We start from the raw sequence: 15,793 nt of genomic DNA, 5'->3' as shown, positions 1-15,793 counted from the left end.
TTCATCATCTACTAAAACTAAGACAAATAATTTACGTAGTTTTCTTGTTCGTTGTCTTTCTCTCCAGCTGCATCGTCAGGGCCAAAGAGCAGGACTTTTACCTGGTTTGCTGCCCGCCTGGCCCACAGCAGGTGCTCAACTGTATGTGTTTGTCGACCGAACACACGAATAAGTGAACGGCAGCTCCTGAGCGTGAGGCAGGTCCTAGGACTGAGCGCGGTCGCCTCGATACGTTCATACCACCCCCCCCGAGGAGAAACCAGGCTCCGATGAGGCACGTAGCTTGCCCACCCAGTTGTGGGCCAGGCTGAGACTCAACCCCAGGGCCTTATCTACTGCTCCAACTCCAAGATTTTCCCTCAGTCCATTAGCTTTCCCTTCCCTCTCTTCCTGCCACACCGACTTCCCCACTGCCACGTCTCTGCCCGAGCCTCCCTCTGCAAAATGCCCTTCCCGTGTGCCACTCTGCCCATCCTCACCACCCGGCCCTCCAGGAGCCCCCAGCCCTGCGGGGGAAGAGAAGGCAAGGTTGCCTGTGGCTCTAAGTCCAGGTAGAAGGGGCTTGGAGTCCCAAGAAGGTGAGCTGTGGAGGGTTGGAGCCCTCCCGCTGGGGCGGAGTGAGGGAAAGCCTCTTGGAGGAGGTGGCATTGGGGCTGGGGCTTGACAGTGGGTCGGATGTGTCCAAGAGATGGGTGGTGGGCTGGGAGAGGACTCCGGGCACAGCCTGGGCAAAGGCCCGGTGGTAAGGGAATATGCACAGTTCGGTGGGAATGCAGCAATGTCTGTGTAGGGGTTTCATCTGGGATGAAACCAGAAGTTCTCAAATGCCAGGGTGAGGAGTTTGGATAGTTGGTCTGAGGGTGAGTGGGAGCCATGGACGTTCCTGAGCAGGGGCAGGGAAGTGAATCTGGCTAGTGGGAGGTAGTTCAGCCTCCCAGAGCTGCCCTTGGGCCAGGTCCTAGGGAAGCCAGGGGCCACCCTGACCTCACCACATTACACTGTGGTTTCCTAACACCCCACCCAGCCACAGGGGAGCCTGAGGGGCGGCTAAGAATTCGGTCAAAGGATGGGAAGGCCCCCAAGAGACTGGCCCGTGGCCCTTCCCCTACCTCTGTCTGCCCCATCCTGACCAGTGCAGCTAGAGAAATCACAACAAGATCAGCCCCTGCAGGTCTAGGAGGTTGGCATAGGAGGGGCTGCCCCATCTGACTTCTTCCTCCCTCTGATCCTATTCCCTGCAGTTTCCAAGAAATTCAGTTATACTAAAGTGTGAATAGCTTCTATCCCAGGAAGCTACATCTGGATGCCTAACCCCGGTGGGCCTGGTGCTAGTGGTGGGGCTCCAGACGGATGTCAAGCCGGTCAGAGAGGCATTCTCACTGCTTTCGAATCTCCAATCTTGGCTTCTGCCAAGCAGACAAACACCTGAGGCCCCCGGCACCCTGCAACTAAGACCCACCCCGGCCTGAACAGAGGCCACAGGCCTTTGGACAACACAAAGCACCTTTATGTTGGAGCACAAACCCCAAAGGGCAAAGCAAGTGGATCTGGCAGGTCCAGCTGATACAGCTGGATATCTTCGGGGACCCCTCAGTCCGGGATGTACAAGGTGTGGGGGAAGGAGGGTGCTCACTTTTCAAAACCCCAAGTAGAAGCCATTGGGCAAAATGTGTGCTTTTGCGGGGGGAGTTTTGATCTGCTTCTTGGGGTGCAGGGACGGGGGCCACAGACAGATGAACCCAGCTTGGGGCTAGTGGGACCTGGACTGGGTTCCAGCCCCCATATGTCCAAGGGAAGGATTGGGGAGGGTCTGAGATTCTGAATTCAGCCCCCCACCCCAACCCTGCCCCTGGGCCAAGGCGGAAGCACGGGCTGTTAGTGCAGAGGCATGGCCACTAGGGGGCAGCAGGGATCTCGGGATACAGGCGGCCTCCTGCTTGCCGCCCCGCGGCCCTATCTGGTCAGAAGTCCAGCTCTGGCATCAGGGTGTGCTTGGGGCGGCTCGGGGGGGTGGGTTCCTCCTTGGGAATGTCCTCTGGGAGGGCTGGCCCGTCTCCGAGCTGGGCCTCCCAGGCTCTCTGCTGGGCCGGCCAGTCCAGGTGAGCCCAGCGGCGGTCAGGGCGCCCCACGACCTCGTCCACCAGAGCCTCCAGGTCCGGCGGGGGCTCAGGCCGCTCCACGAGGATGGGCGCGAAGGGCCCCACCAGCCAGGGCAGCGGCACGGCCTCCACCACCAGCTCCAGCAGCTCGTCCACACAAGCGTGGGCCCGGGCCACACTGCCCTGGCCCTCGGCCAGCGCGGCGGCCGGCACATCCCTGAAGCAGCGGGCGTCGGCGAAGGCGCACTGCAGGGCGTCCACACTGCGCCGCACCTCGGCCACCTTCTCCTGGGCGCCTGGGGGCAGGCCCCGCACGCTGGTCTCCAGCGCGTCCACTGTGCCCTGCAGCTCCCGCATCAGAGTGCGGAACAGCACCAGCGTCTCCAGCTCTGCCTGTGGGGGAGGGGGGGCCTCAGCGTCCCAGTTGGGCGCCCGCCGGGACCAGCGCCCTGCCTCAGTTTCTCCATGCACACTCCAAACAGCTGAGCTCAGCACTTGGATTGAGACAGCTGGAGCCCGGCCCCTGGCGACCCTGGGCAGATCCAGAACACCCCCGCACACACGCCCCCTGCTCACCCTCTCCCCGCCACCCTACCTGGCTGCGGCGCCGGCGGCCATTCTCTGGGGAGCGCTGGCTCCAGTCCTCCCAAAGCTCGTGCACCTTCCCAGGGCGGGTCGGGGCAGTGGGTGTCGCCCCGCACTGCATGAGGTTGATCTGAGGGGATGGGGACAGTGGTGGTCAGAGCTGGAGGACTTGGGGGCTCGGGGGAGCCAGGACCCTAGCCTAGATCTGGTCTTGATAAGCATCTGGAGAACATCTTCTTCCTGCAACCTTCCCCGCCTGCGGATTCAGCCTGGCCCACCTGCCCGTTCTCTCCTCTGCTCTTGGCCAGACCCTGCGACCTGTGGGTCCCCTAAAGCTCAGACTCACTTTGGCCGTGCTCGTCTCTGCCAGGGACACACTTCCCTTCACCCCATGCCCCTGCCTGGTTCACTCCAGTTTAAGTTTCAATGTAGATGTCTCCTCCTCCAGGAAGTCTTCCCTCCTCCCCTCCTGGCTGGGCAGATTCTACAGCCCCTGGCATGTTCTCCATCCTGACCCTGATCCCCCTACTGGACTGTGAGTGTCCTGAGGGGGCCACTGTGCCTTCGGTGCCCAGGACAGGGTAGGCATTAGAAGGTAAATGGAAACAAATTGTGGTCCATCTGTACCCTGGAATATGATTCAGCCTTAAAAAGGAAGGGCTATTCTGGCACCTGTTACAACATGGATGGACCTTGAGGACATTGCGTTCAGGGACATCAACAGACTCAGGGGCTCATATGCGCCCTCTGGTGGCTGCTGTGGGGAGGACAGAATGGGGTCCAGGATGGACCAGGTGCAGTTATGGGGGCTGGACCTGGGTGGGGGGAAGAGAAGGGGGAGCTGTGGGCAGAACTGGGGTACCAGCTGATGTGTGAGATGTGGGAGCAGAGGAGAAGAGGGGAGGCGAGGGCTGCTCCTGGGTTTTGACTGGAGCCCCTGGAAGGATGGAGGTTGAGACGCAGCAGGAGCAGGTTAAGGGCATCTGAACTTACCAAGCTCAGTTAAATGGGAGCTGCTGTGCTCCTTTGGAGCAGGGAGGGATGGGGAGTGAGGGACGAGGCGAGAACCTACAGGCTGGGGAGGATTGGGGTTGGTGGCAGGTGGGCAAGGGAAGGGGCACTTTCCCTCTCTCTCCTGAGCTACCTTAAGTGCCTATAAATTCTAGCTCCTACTCCCCTCCCTTCACGGGACGAAGCCCCCTCCTGTCTCCCCAGGCTGAGCCTTGACCCCCCTGAGCTGCCCCAGCCCCGTGTCCCCACTCTGCCCCAGCGCTGAACACGCACGGCTGGAGGAAGCTGAGCTCGGCTGCGCCTCCCCCTTCGGACCAGCTCGGGACCAGGTGCTCGGTTGGCACTCAGGCCGTGCCTACTGGCCTGCATCACGGCGCGGGAGTGGACAGAAGGCTCTCACCAGCTCCTGCAGCTCGGCCAGCGTGTCCTGGGCGTGGTGTTTCTTCTGCCTCAGTTTCCCCAGGGAGTGTTCATACGCCAGGTGGCGGAGCCGTGCTGACAGGGAGCCCAGACGCACAAAGTAGCCCTGATGTCGCCGCTGCTCTTCCACGGAGCCCACTTCCGGGCCCTCAGCCTCGGCTGCCAGGGCCGCTGGGAGGATGGGACGGGCGAGGGGGTCAGCATGGCCACCGCTGCCACATCCGCTCACCCTCCTTCTGGGTTGACAAGCCCACGGGCTCCCAACTTTCCTTTACCAATATCAACTCACTTAACCTGCCCAAACCCTACGACGCAGGCACTACTATTAGCCCCATTTACAGATGAGGAACACTGAGGCAAAGGGGATGAAGTCCCACGGTGTGCAAGAGGCAGACCCGGGATTCCAACCCAGGCACTCTTAACCCCTCTACCAAACGGTCTGTGGAGAATATCCTACAAGTGCTTGGCACACAGTAGGTGCTTCATAAATGCCTTGCAGCCTTTCCGTGGAGGAGGGAGTGCCTCGACACGTTCTTCTAGTGCCCTAAAGCAGGGGTTAAGAAGTCAGATGGCCTCCGGGGACAGAGACAAGATGTAGAAAGTTGGAGAATGGTGCGTTTTGTTTTTGTTTTGTTTTTTTAAGATTTTATTTTTTAAGGCATCTCTACCTCCCAACATGGGACTCGAACTCACAGCCCCGAGATCAAGAGTCGCACGCTCCACCAACTGAGCCGGCCGGGCGCCCCGGGAGAGGGCAGATGCCCTTTGGCCCGAGCGTTTAGTGTTTGAGGACAGGCCACAAATCAGGATTTGGAGGGCACAATCTGACGGTTAAATGCATGCGATGAAGTAAAACATTCTAAAGGCGCTGCCTGGGCCAGTTTGAGGCCAGCGCCCTCAAGTCTCTAAGCCCTGTAGACTCTTAGGGTCTGCGTGGTCTGATTTCTAGCAGGATGTGGGTCAGGGGGCCGTGGACATGGACGGGGACGTCAGGCCTGGGCTCCAGCTTGGTGTTTCCTGATGGACTGCTAGGTGGCCCTGCCCAAGTCCCGGACTTCTCTGATCCGTCACCTCCAGGGGTGCGGACTGGGCAGAAGGACTCAGGGGCAGGGCAGGGCGGGAGGGTGCCGGCCTCACCGAGCTCGTCCTCGGTCATGGGCAGGAAGTGGTCCACCAGCTCCTCTGACTTGCCCAGCACGACGTCCACGGCGTGGCTCATGGAGCGCTTCAGGTCCACGCTCCAGTGGCAGCTCTGGCCGGCCAGGCCCACCACGCCCGTCAGACCACTGGCCACCGTATCCTTGGCCGAGGTCACCACCTGGTGGGAGGGGGCCCCGTCCAGATTTTGACTCCCTTCTCTCACCCCAGCTCCCGGGGGCTGGGTGTCAAGGGGTCCCCTCCTGGCTCTGGGCCTCAATTTCCCCTCTATAAAATGGAGGAAAAGAAAAGTTCTCCACCAAAGGGTTGTTGAGGGGATGATGGGCCCCAACCGGTGCGTCTTAAGCACTCAATAAACTCGGGTGCTGATTATTTTAATTTGGCTGGTGTTTTTTGAGTTCGACCGAAACCTGACTCAGCCCCCCCACCCCTGGTCTGGTTGGCCCAGGTGTCCAGGCTGGTCCCGGGGGAGGCTGCGCCGCTCCCTCCCACCTCCACCCCTCCCTGGGTCCCTAGGGTACCGTGTCCGAAGGTTGCTGGAGAAAAGGCAGCTTCTCCTCCAGCTTGTCCAGGCCCCTGCAGGCGAGATTGTTCACTGTGGCCACTGGAGGGGAGAGGCAGGGAGTGAGGGCAAGAGAGGTAGGGAGAGGTAGACAGAGGCCTGGGCCACCCTGCGAGGGGCTGGGACCCTGAGGGTGTGGGTGGGGCACGAGGCTGGACCCCACCTCCACTGCCCTCCCTGCCTCAGCCCTGCCATAGGGCTGCCGCCAGCGCCAAGGTGACTCCTCGCTCATGCCCGGCTCGGACACCCCAGCGAGCAGGCTCAAGGTCACCCAAACTGGCTGAGGAGGAGGCGGGGGAGACCCTGAGCTGGGAATCTCAGGTGACCCCCTTCCTCGGTCAGACGTGAAGCCAAGGGTCTTTCCGCTCCCCCCATCCCTGTGCCAGGTTGGACCCCTCAGCTGGTCCCAGGAGTGCGGGGACATGTGGGGCTCGGGACATGCGGGGGCAACGACAGAGAGGTAGACGGGGAGGGAGGTGGAGAGGCAGAGGAACCTGAGGTATGTCAGGCCACTCAACAAGGGAGGACATCGAGATGCACAGAACGGGGACGGAAGGAGGGGGGGCCCCAGGTAAACAGCTAAGGGCGGAGGTCCAGGAGACCCAACCACAGAGGGATGCAGGTAGAATGGGGAGCGGGGGCCGGGCAGGCAGAGAACGGGAGATGTGGCTGCAGGACGGGGGGAGGGTGAGACGGGTGGATGGGGGTACAGGCGGGTGGACGGACGAACGGCATACACGACAGGTAAGACTGAGCAGGTCCCGACTCAGCAGGTCCACTCCAGGGCATGTCAGACGGAGGCATGCATGTCGTCCAGAGCATGGAGGGCGGGCCGGCGGGGCAAACCACAGGACCCAGGGTCGTGGGCTGGGCTGGGGGACTCACGCTGGGGCTGTAGGTGGCTGAGCAGCGGCTGGGCGTGGTCCAGGGCGCGGGTGGTCAGGCCACACACGCAGTGCTCCGCCAGGCGGCAGGCGGAGCCCAGCAGCGGGTGCCTGTCCTTAGCCGCACTGTAAGCATCGAGGACGGCGGTGCACGTGGTCCTGACCAGCGGCAGGGCCACCACGCGCTGCACCACGTTCTGCGGGAGGAGGCGGCGTCAGAGTGGCCCCTGGGGGGTTGGGGGTGGGGATCTCAGCCACACCCCAGTCCACTTGCGCTCTCTGGGCCAGGATGACGGGGTGGGCGAGAGGGTTGGGGGGACTGCACACGTAACTTGGGGCTTCAGCCTCCCCATCTGTAAAATGGGCTTCTAGGGCTGGAGATTCACGGAGGCAACGGGCGTGAAGTGCTGGGAGCAGGGTCTGATGCAGAGTCTCGGGCAGAGACCCGGAGGTTGGGGGCCGGGGAGAGATGCTCCCTGCCCCGGGCATCACTGTGCCCCTCTGGGAAATGGGGAAGATGTGCCACCCATGGTCCAGCAAGGATGGGAAGGAGAGGGGGTACCTTCTGAAACTGTCCCAGAAGGGATATCCCCCCACCCCCGCCTGTGCCCCTGCTCCGTGGGAGGGGCGGCCCCTCACCTGCTGGTTCTGTTCCCACGAGCTGGTTCTGGGCGGCAGAGCAGCCTCATCTTCTGACATGCCTGCTGCACCCTGAGGGGCAGGACAGAGTGAGAGTGGCCTCTACACACCAGCCCTCCTGGGGCCTGCCCAGGCCTTGGGTTCTGTCCCTCTGGGCTTTGTGACTTGGGCAAGTATTGTTCTCTCTTGGGGCCTCGGTTTCCTCAAAATAGGGTAATGATAGGGGTGCCTGGGTGGTTCAGTCAGTTGAGAATCTGACTCCTGGTTTCAGCTCAGGCCATGATCTTAGGGTCGCGAGGCCTGTGTTGGGCTCTGCGCTCAGCAGGGGGTCTGCTTGAGATTTTTCTCCCTCTCCCTCTGCCCCTCCCCCACTTGCACACGCGCACTCTCTCTCTCAAATAAATAAGTAAATCTTAAAAAAATAAGGTAATGATAATACCTACCTCACAGTGTCGTGAGGGACACGGACAATGCATGCACAGAGCTCTGCACACAGTAGGTGCACACTAGAGAGCTCTGGCAAGGTGGGGACATTGTAGTGATTCAAACATGGGCTCTGGAGAGAGAAAGACCTGGGTTCAAATCCTGCCATTACCTGCTGGGTGACTTTGGGCAAGTGCCTTCACCTCTCTGAGCTGTTTCCTCTTCTGCAAAGGAGAGGAGGTCCCTGCTGCCCCTGCCCACCCCCCAACTCACCCTTCCCCGACAGAACTGCACACGCAGCCCGCGGCAGGGGTGGAGGTGGTAGCCGCGGAATCCCAATAAACCCACAGACTGACAGGGAAACTGAGGCGGCCAGCAGGTCCATGGTGTTTCCAAGGCCACTCATCTAAGCAGACTCAGAGTGGAGAGTTCGACCTGAGACTCCCGCTCGCAGTTCTTCCCCTATCCCCACCCTGTGCCCTCAGAGCCCTGGTCCCCGCCCAACTGGGTCCTGAGCTTCAGCCAACTGGGCCAAGGGTCTAGGCCACCTGCTCGGGCCCGTCATCCTCCTCCCATCTCACGCCGCTGGATCCTCTCCCGCCCACCTGATCTGGAGCCCCCAAATCTGCGGGGCTCTCCTGGACGCCCTCCGCGTGGCACTCACCTGGGCGCGCGCAGCCACGGCCCCCAAGTGCCGCTGCGGACCCCAGACTCGGGCTCCAGTCTCCGCCCACCGCTGGCCCCGCCCGCCTTATAGCGGCTCGGGGGGCGGGGCCTTCGGGGACTGACCAATGGGGAGGGGCCGTGAGGAGGCGTGTCCCGGGGCCGGGGCCCCAGCCTAACCTCCCCACCCCGCGCGCTTCCCTGGGGCTCGGGGTGGGGGTGGGGTGGGGGCTCCGCGGTTGTCATAGTAACTCGAGGACGCTGGATACCCCAGGATTGAGCTACTTCCGTTGGCCAGTTTTGGCCACCCGTCACCCTGCTGTTGCCGCCGAAACAGTGGAGGACGATCACAGCCCCCACCGCCTCGGCGAGGAGTGACCTTGGGCAAGTCCTCAAGGTCTTTCTTGTTTATTTAAAAAAATCTGCCATGGGCGCCTGGGTGGCTCAGTTGGTTAAGCGACTGCCTTCGGCTCAGATCGTGATCCTGGAGTCCCGGGATCGAGTCCCACATATGGCTCCCTGCTCAGCCGAGCGTCTGCTTCTCCCTCTGACCCTCCCCCCTCTCATGCTCTCTTTCTCTATCTCATTCTCTCTCTCAAATAAATAAATAAAATCTTAAAAAATAAAATAAAATAAAATAATAAAAATTTAAAAATCTGCCATTAAACTGAGCCAGGATTCAGGCCGGCTCACTCCCTTGGATCCCCATTTTACAGATGAGCAAATTGAGGGATCCGATTCAAACTCTGCTCTGCCAGACTCCAGGCCCCTCCTTGGCTTTCGTCGTCATTCCTGGAATGACCACCAACGTGGGCATGACCATTCTTCCAGGGAGCCTTCCCCCAAACACCCAGGGGTCCCCCCAAATCTGACTCTGGCTCCCAGCATGCCCAGCACTGTGTCAGCAGGTGTCCCAAGGTTCTGAGTTGGAAGAACCCAGGCTCCTAAGCCTTCGGCTCCACCCAGCCTGCCCAGGCCTGCCCTGGGTGGCTATCCCCCTGGGTTGTCACGGGCCAGCATGACAAATTGTTTGGAGACCTGAAGCAATCCGGTTTAATTTAAACCTTCCCCAGGACACAAGCTCTGGCAGGTATCCACTGGTAAAATGACACTCCGGGCAATGGTCAGTGTTTTATTTCCAGTTAAGTCCTGGATGGGGGGAGAGGGAGGAGGAGCCGCGGGCCATCAGATCCCGACTGCCATCCCTTTGGAAGCTCATGTCCTGCACCCCAGGCCTTGGGTCAGGCCTCTTCTTTCCTTCTCCTTCCTCTGGGGAGGACTAGGAAGTCAACCTGGGAGATGCTCAGAACACAGTGAATTATTCTAGTATTCCAATTCCATTCCACAGTTATTTATTAACCCTTCGGGTCTGACCACAAACTGAACGATGCTGGCTACGAGGGAACCCAGCCCCAGGCCCTGCATTCGGAGAGCCCCCCGAAGTGGGGGAGGCAGAACCAGATAGAGACAGCCCTAGTGTAGCCAGGGCTGGGCCAGAGGGAGGCCGAGCAGGCTGAGGGAGCCTGGAGACCGAGAGATCTGGAAAACAGGGCAAGACATTCTCTTTTCTTTTTTCTTTTAAGTAGGCTCCATGCCTAATGTGGGGCTTGAGTCGCGTGCTCCACCGACTGAGCCAGCCAACTGCCCCCAGGGAAAGACATTCTTGGAAGAGGGTACAAGGAGGCTGGAGAGCCCAACGTGCATTTTGGGAAGCCTGGGCCAAGCGGATCCTGGCAGCTCTGGAAAGCCGAAGGTGAATTATTTGCTAAGTACCGAGCAGTGTACTGCCAGGCCTGTCTCCCCACCCTAGCCCCAGGCCTCAGTGGGACTCGGCTGCTTCCAGGAGCATCTGGCCCTTTGAGGCTTCGGGCCCAGCGCAGCGTGTGGCATTCTGGAAGAACATCTTGTCTTTATTGGCCACGAGCCACCCATAGAGGTCATCCAGGTTCCGATCACAGATCCAGGGGTTCCCAGAGATGTCAAAGCCATCCTTCATGTCCCGGGTGGGCTGCCCCAAGGATGTCCAGAGCCCCTTGGGCACGCTGGTGAGCAAGTTGTTGGAGAGATCGAGCATGTCCAGCTGCTGCAGGCCTCGGAAGGCGCCGGCTGCCACCGCGGCCAGCCTGTTGTCGTTCAGGAAAAGGTAGCGCAGGTCTGGCTGGGGTGCCAAGAGCCCCTCTCCAAGCACCCGCAATCTGTTGCCCTCCAGATGCAGCCTTTCCAACTGCAGGGGGCCCCTCAGAAGGTCAGAGGGCAAAGTCTTCAACTGGTTATTGCTGAGGTCAAGGATGCGCAGGGAGGTGAAGCTGGCCAACAGCCCAGGGGGCAGTGTCTGGAGGTGGTTCCCGGATAGGTCCAGATGCCCCAGGGCTTTGAGCCCCTGCAGCCACGAGGGCTCCAGGATTTCCAGCCGGTTCTCCTTCAGCACCAGGGTGTGGAGAGCGGCCGAGACCCGGAAGAGGCCTGGGGGCAGCTGGGTCAGGGCATTGCGGGTTAGGTCGAGCACCTTCAGCAGAGGCACCGGCCGCAGGAACTTGGGCGAGAGGCTCTCCAGCTGGTTGGTGGAGAGGTGCAGCTCCTGGAGGTTAGAGGTGCCCTGGAGGGTGTCGGCCCGCAGCTGGGTGAGGTTGAAGAACTCCACCACCAGGTAGACGGTGTCAGCTGGGAAGCGGTGAGGGAGTTTGGCAGGTGGGTGGCAGGAGACGGAGCTGCCGTTGCTCGACTGGAACACCAAGCAGGTGTCACGGTTTGGGGTGACATCCTGGGCTGAGGCCACAGACAGCAGCAGCAGGAACAGTGTTCTGGAAAGATGGGAGCTCAGGCCTCCTGGGCTGCAGGCCATGACAGAAAATACACCTCGCTTGGTGAAAGTGTCCCCAGATTCTGCCAACTGTTTTTTGTCTCCATTTCCAGCACCCTGGACCATGCCAGCTCATGGCTCCCCCGGACTCCTGCAGTCATCCCCTGCTCCTCTCCTGGCTTCCACCCTCACTTTCCCACAGCTTCCCGAAGTAGCTGCTGTTACAGAAAGCTCTGAAAACTGAGTTTCTCAGTCTGATCCATAAATGCTACCCTTCTTCATGGCCAGCCCAGCCCCAATGGACTGTTAATTATTTACAGTCAAATTTGCTAATTTCTTTCTAGTTTCTTCTGTTCTAGCTTGTTTTCTGGGTCATTTCTTATCTCCCTGGCTCCACATTTTGAAGGCAGGGCCAGTGAACTCCTACTTATCCTGCAAAGCCCCAGCCCCAATGCTCCCTTTCCCATGAAGCTCTCTCTGACTTCCCCAAGGTTTCCCCTCTGGCCTCCTCCTTTTTCCGTCCAAACAAGGTTACATTTCTTTCTCTGATGGAGCTGCAGCTCCATCTCGCTCCGAAGTGCTCGGGTGCAATCTAGGGCTCCAAAAGGAACTCTGAACGTGAAAACTGCATCCTGCTTTGTGCAGATCTGGGACAGGCATTTGGCCTTGGGATGGGGTGGTGTACAGTTGGCACCATACTCCTTGGAGGGCTGGGGCTTCTGCTCCTCCTGGTCCCTCCAGCAGGCCTCTGGTGGGGTGTTGGTCGGGAGGTGTTGGTGAGACTCCAACTCTCTGTCTGGCCCGGGGAGCACCTGGGACTTCTATAGTGAGGGTGTGTATGAGAGCATGTCTGTCTATAGTTACAGCCTGTCGGTCTATTCCAGCCTGCAGATCTACATCTAGCCCTTTGACTTCAGTGCATCAGACAGAAATGTCTAGCATCCAGTTCTGCCTACCAATGGGTGGGGTGGGGACTTACCTCTGGTTTCGCTCTGGGCTCCAAGAGGACATGATGGTCTCTCTCTTTTCCATCTGTGTTCCCTTAGCCTGGTGAGGTAGCCTTATACCTGCCTGGACTGGGAGCAGGGCCACCCACCCTAGGGAAGTCCTCACCCACATCCTGTTCCCGTTAATGGCTGGACCTGAGCCAGGCAGGGGAAAGGGAGTGGTCAGAATTGCAAAATTGCTTCCTGGCAGGGGAAGGGCAGGAGGGGGGGTTGCCTGCTCCCTTCTCTTCCTGCTTCTACCCAGTTTTTCATTCCCCTGATTCCTGCTTTTGGGGGGTGGGCACCCAAGAATCTCTGGGGCCGAATCCCTGCTTCCCCCAATCCGGGGATCAAGGGTCAGGTTTGCAAGGCACCATTCCTGGGGGATAGGGACAGCTCTTTAAGCAAGAGATACTCTTTGCAATAAATTTGAGCAACCAGGAAGCTCAATGAAGATAACAAAAAGCACTTGTCTTGAATTCATGATGTATTGTTGGCCTTTTTGAAAAATGAAATAATTTCTAGAAATTAGATTTCAAAAGTAAGCGATGCCAAAATTCTCCATGGTCTTTGAACAATGGCCTGGGAGGGACAAAACCTGGCCCTGGCTCCCAGCTCTGCTAGGAATGGCTTTATTTTATGATCTTGGGCAAGTGGCTTAACTTTTCTTGGCCTCAGTTTCTATATCCATGAAGTTGAACTCAGTCTCCAAGGGCCCCTTCTGCTCTTTGTTTCTTCATCTGAAGCTAATGTGCTGTTTGTTTTGGATCTTTCTCATTCCCTAATAAATGCATTCGGAGGCTACAAATTTCCCTTTGAGAACTGCTTTGGCTGCATCTCACAGATTTGACTATTCAGTGCTTTCATTTTTGTTGCGTTCTAAAAATTCAGGTGTGATGTGTTATCTTTACCTGCACCCAGGACTTCTATCACGCCTGGCCATGGCCTCTTCTCCCTGGCCCAATCTCTGAAGAGTTTTGTCTCTATCAAGCTTTGAGAATGAATATGAGTTCTGTCTTGTGGACACATAGGTTCAGAGACACACATGCAGGCTGACCATGACAGGCATAAAGAAAGATAGATGGATATCCTCATGAATACACAGATAGATACAAAACAGAGACAGGTGAAAATACATAGAACCACACAGAGACACAGACAAAGCAGGACACATCGACAGAATAACAGATCCATAGAGTTAGACACACAAAACAGATACCCACAAAATAGTCAAAGGACCTGAAGAGACAGTTTTCTGAAGAAGACATCTAGACGGCCAACAGGTACATGAAAGGTGCTCAACATCACTCATCATCAGGAAAATGCAATGAGATATTACCAGTGAGATATTACCTCACACTTGTCAGAATAACTAGAATCGAAAAGATAAGAAATAACAAGTGTTGGTGAGGATGTGGAGAGAAAGGAACCCTTCTTCACTGTTGGTGTGAAAGTAAATTGGTGCAGCCGCTGTGGAAAACAGTATGGAGGTCCCTCAAGAAATTAAAAATAGGGATATATGATCTAGCAATCCCACTTCTGGGTATTTATCCAAAGAAAACAAAATAGTAACTAGAAAAAAAACATGTATTCCTTTGTTCCTTGCAGTATTATTCACAATAGCCAAGACATGGAAACATCCTAAGTGTTATTGACGGATGGATAAAGATGCAATAAAAAAAAAAAAGAAAGAAAGAAAGAAGGGGCACATGGGTGGCTCAGTCGGTTAAGTGTCTGCCTTCATCTGCCTTTGGCTCAGGTCATGATCCTGGAGTCCCAGGATCAAGCCCCACATCAGGCTCCCTGCTCAGTAGGGAGTCTGCATCTCCCTCTGCCCCTCACCCTGCCCATGCTCTCTCTCTTGCTCGCTCACTCTCTCGCTCTCTTTCTCTCTCTCAGATAAATAAATAAAATCCTAGAAAGAAAGAATGCGATATACACACACACTGGAATATTATTCAAAGGTAAAAAAAGAAGAAAATGCTGCCATTTGCAACAATGTTATTGAATCTTGAAGGTATTACCCTAAGTGAAATTAAGTCAGGCAGAGAAAGATACTATATACTCTCACTTATATATGGGATTTAAAAAACCCAAAACCCAGAGCAGGAGGGTGGCTGCCAGGGGCTGGGGGGTGCAGAAAATGGGGAGATGTTGGTCTAAGGGTACAAACGTGCAGTTCTAAGATGAGTACATCCAGGAGGTGTAATGTACAACATGGCGACTATAGTTACCGTTACTATACACAGTAACCTTATATACTTGAAAATTGCTAAGAGAGTAGCTCTTAAATGCTCTCATCAGAGAACTACAGGAGGTAATGGATTCATTGTGGTAATCCTAGTGCAATATCTGCACCCCCCAAATCACTGAGCTGCACACCTGAAACTTACACAATGCTGTACGTCAGACCTCCCTCCATAAGGCTGAAGGAACGGACACACACAGGTTCAGGAGGGGCTAAGGGATGTCAGCACGGTGCTTTGTGTTTCTTTGTTTACTATACTAACAATCTCCCCCAGGACAAGGGGGAACCGGATCTGTTTTGCCCACTGCTCAGTCCCTAGAGCCCAGCACGCAGCAGGTGCCCCACGGACATGCGTGGGAAGGAGGGAGTGTGAACCGCAAAGGAGGCATAATGCTAAAGAGATCTCTTAAAGTGAAATCAGATCCCGCCCTCTGCTTAAAATCCTCGGAAGGGTCCCTGTCCCACTTAAAATAAAATCCATAAGGCTGGGAGGGGGGTAGGATGGGGAGTTAATGTTTAATGTGGACAGAGTTTTACTTTGGAAAGATGCAAAAGTTCTGGGGATGGATGGTGGGGGTGGGCGCCCGACAGCGGGAGCGTGCTTCATGCCGCTGACCTGTGCGCTTAAAAACGGTTCCAGTGGTGCGTTCGAATTTATGTGGATTTGACCACAACAAAAAATTTTACACTCCGCACCTTTGAGGCTGTTCCTGCCTGAAGCCCCTGCCCTCCTCTCCCTCCTCATCTGCACCTGCTCCTGCCCGGCCCTCCCCATGCTGCTGGGGGCCGCTGCGGCCACCTTTCCCCTTCTCCAAGCCCGTCCCCACCGAGGGCCTTGCACTGGCTGTTCCTTCTGCCTGCGCACCTCCCCACAGCTGCTGTCTCACATGTCACCTCTCAGCTCAAGTGTCCCCTCCCCTATAGGCCCTCCTCGACCACCCCCTCCCCCACCCCACAGTCAGCCCTGACCTAGCACATTATCTGGCCTTTTCTTGACGTTGCATATCACTACTTCAAATCCCCTCCTAATTTGTGTGTATGGGGCCGGTCTCCCCCACTAGGCTGTGAACTCCATGAGGACGGGGACTCGTCCCTGACCACTGCCCGGCATGTAGCAGTTGCACAATAAATATTTGCTCAAGGATGAATCAGAAAACCGGCCCCATCCAGATGAAGATGCCCGCCATTTCCACACCTAGTTCCGCCAAATTCTGCTTGTCGCCATGAGTCTCACAGGGGGCGGGCGGGGGGTACTCCCGACTGCCCCAGGCAAGTGTGGTCCAGGTCCCACCCCTAGGAGACAGAGCAGACCCAG

The 15,793-nt window shown here is 57.4% G+C and overlaps 2 protein-coding genes across 3 annotated transcripts; both read right to left on the bottom strand.

Moving 5' to 3' along the window:
* Positions 1-1,485: 1,485 nt before the first annotated feature.
* PLIN5 (perilipin 5) lies at positions 1,486-9,443 on the bottom strand. Of its 2 annotated transcripts, XM_036116013.2 has the most exons (9): positions 8,446-9,443; positions 7,802-7,914; positions 7,359-7,430; positions 6,721-6,916; positions 5,795-5,877; positions 5,253-5,433; positions 4,096-4,286; positions 2,695-2,814; positions 1,486-2,492 (listed from the first exon to the last, which is right to left on the bottom strand). In XM_036116013.2, exons 2-9 carry the CDS (start codon positions 7,832-7,834, stop codon positions 1,962-1,964), a joined length of 1,407 nt encoding a protein of 468 aa, XP_035971906.1. In that variant the 5' UTR covers positions 7,835-7,914; positions 8,446-9,443; the 3' UTR covers positions 1,486-1,961. The 2 variants fall into 2 exon arrangements, with proteins under 2 accessions (XP_035971906.1, XP_077913436.1); XM_078057310.1 differs by lacking the exon at positions 7,802-7,914.
* A 336-nt stretch (positions 9,444-9,779) lies between these two features.
* LRG1 (leucine rich alpha-2-glycoprotein 1) lies at positions 9,780-12,375 on the bottom strand. Its single transcript, XM_036116023.2, has 2 exons — positions 12,224-12,375; positions 9,780-11,275 (listed from the first exon to the last, which is right to left on the bottom strand). Exons 1-2 carry the CDS (start codon positions 12,361-12,363, stop codon positions 10,264-10,266), a joined length of 1,152 nt encoding a protein of 383 aa, XP_035971916.2. The 5' UTR covers positions 12,364-12,375; the 3' UTR covers positions 9,780-10,263.
* Between the last annotated feature and the right edge of the window lie 3,418 nt (positions 12,376-15,793).

The sequence above is a fragment of the Halichoerus grypus genome, chromosome 1 (genome assembly GCF_964656455.1).
Source record: "Halichoerus grypus chromosome 1, mHalGry1.hap1.1, whole genome shotgun sequence".
Taxonomy (NCBI): Eukaryota; Metazoa; Chordata; class Mammalia; order Carnivora; family Phocidae; genus Halichoerus; species Halichoerus grypus.
Note: the sequence above shows the minus strand (reverse complement) of the source record. Positions and strands in the feature narration are given on the sequence as shown.

Bases quoted from the DNA above. Each gene is read 5' to 3' on its own strand.
- PLIN5 (XM_036116013.2), bottom strand. From the start codon at position 7,834: ATGCATTGTCCGTGTCCCTCACGACACTGTGAG. The intron at 5,878-6,720 runs GTGAGTCCCCCA...TCTCCCCTCCAG, and splicing joins CAGCCACCTACAGCCCCAGC to TGGCCACAGTGAACAATCTC. The intron at 2,493-2,694 runs GTAGGGTGGCGG...CCTCCCCCACAG, and splicing joins GCCGCCGGCGCCGCAGCCAG to GCAGAGCTGGAGACGCTGGT.
- LRG1 (XM_036116023.2), bottom strand. From the start codon at position 12,363: ATGTGGGTGAGGACTTCCCTAGGGTGGGTGGCCCTGCTCCCAGTCCAG. The intron at 11,276-12,223 runs GTAAGTCCCCAC...CATGGCCTGCAG, and splicing joins AGCCCAGAGCGAAACCAGAG to CCCAGGAGGCCTGAGCTCCC.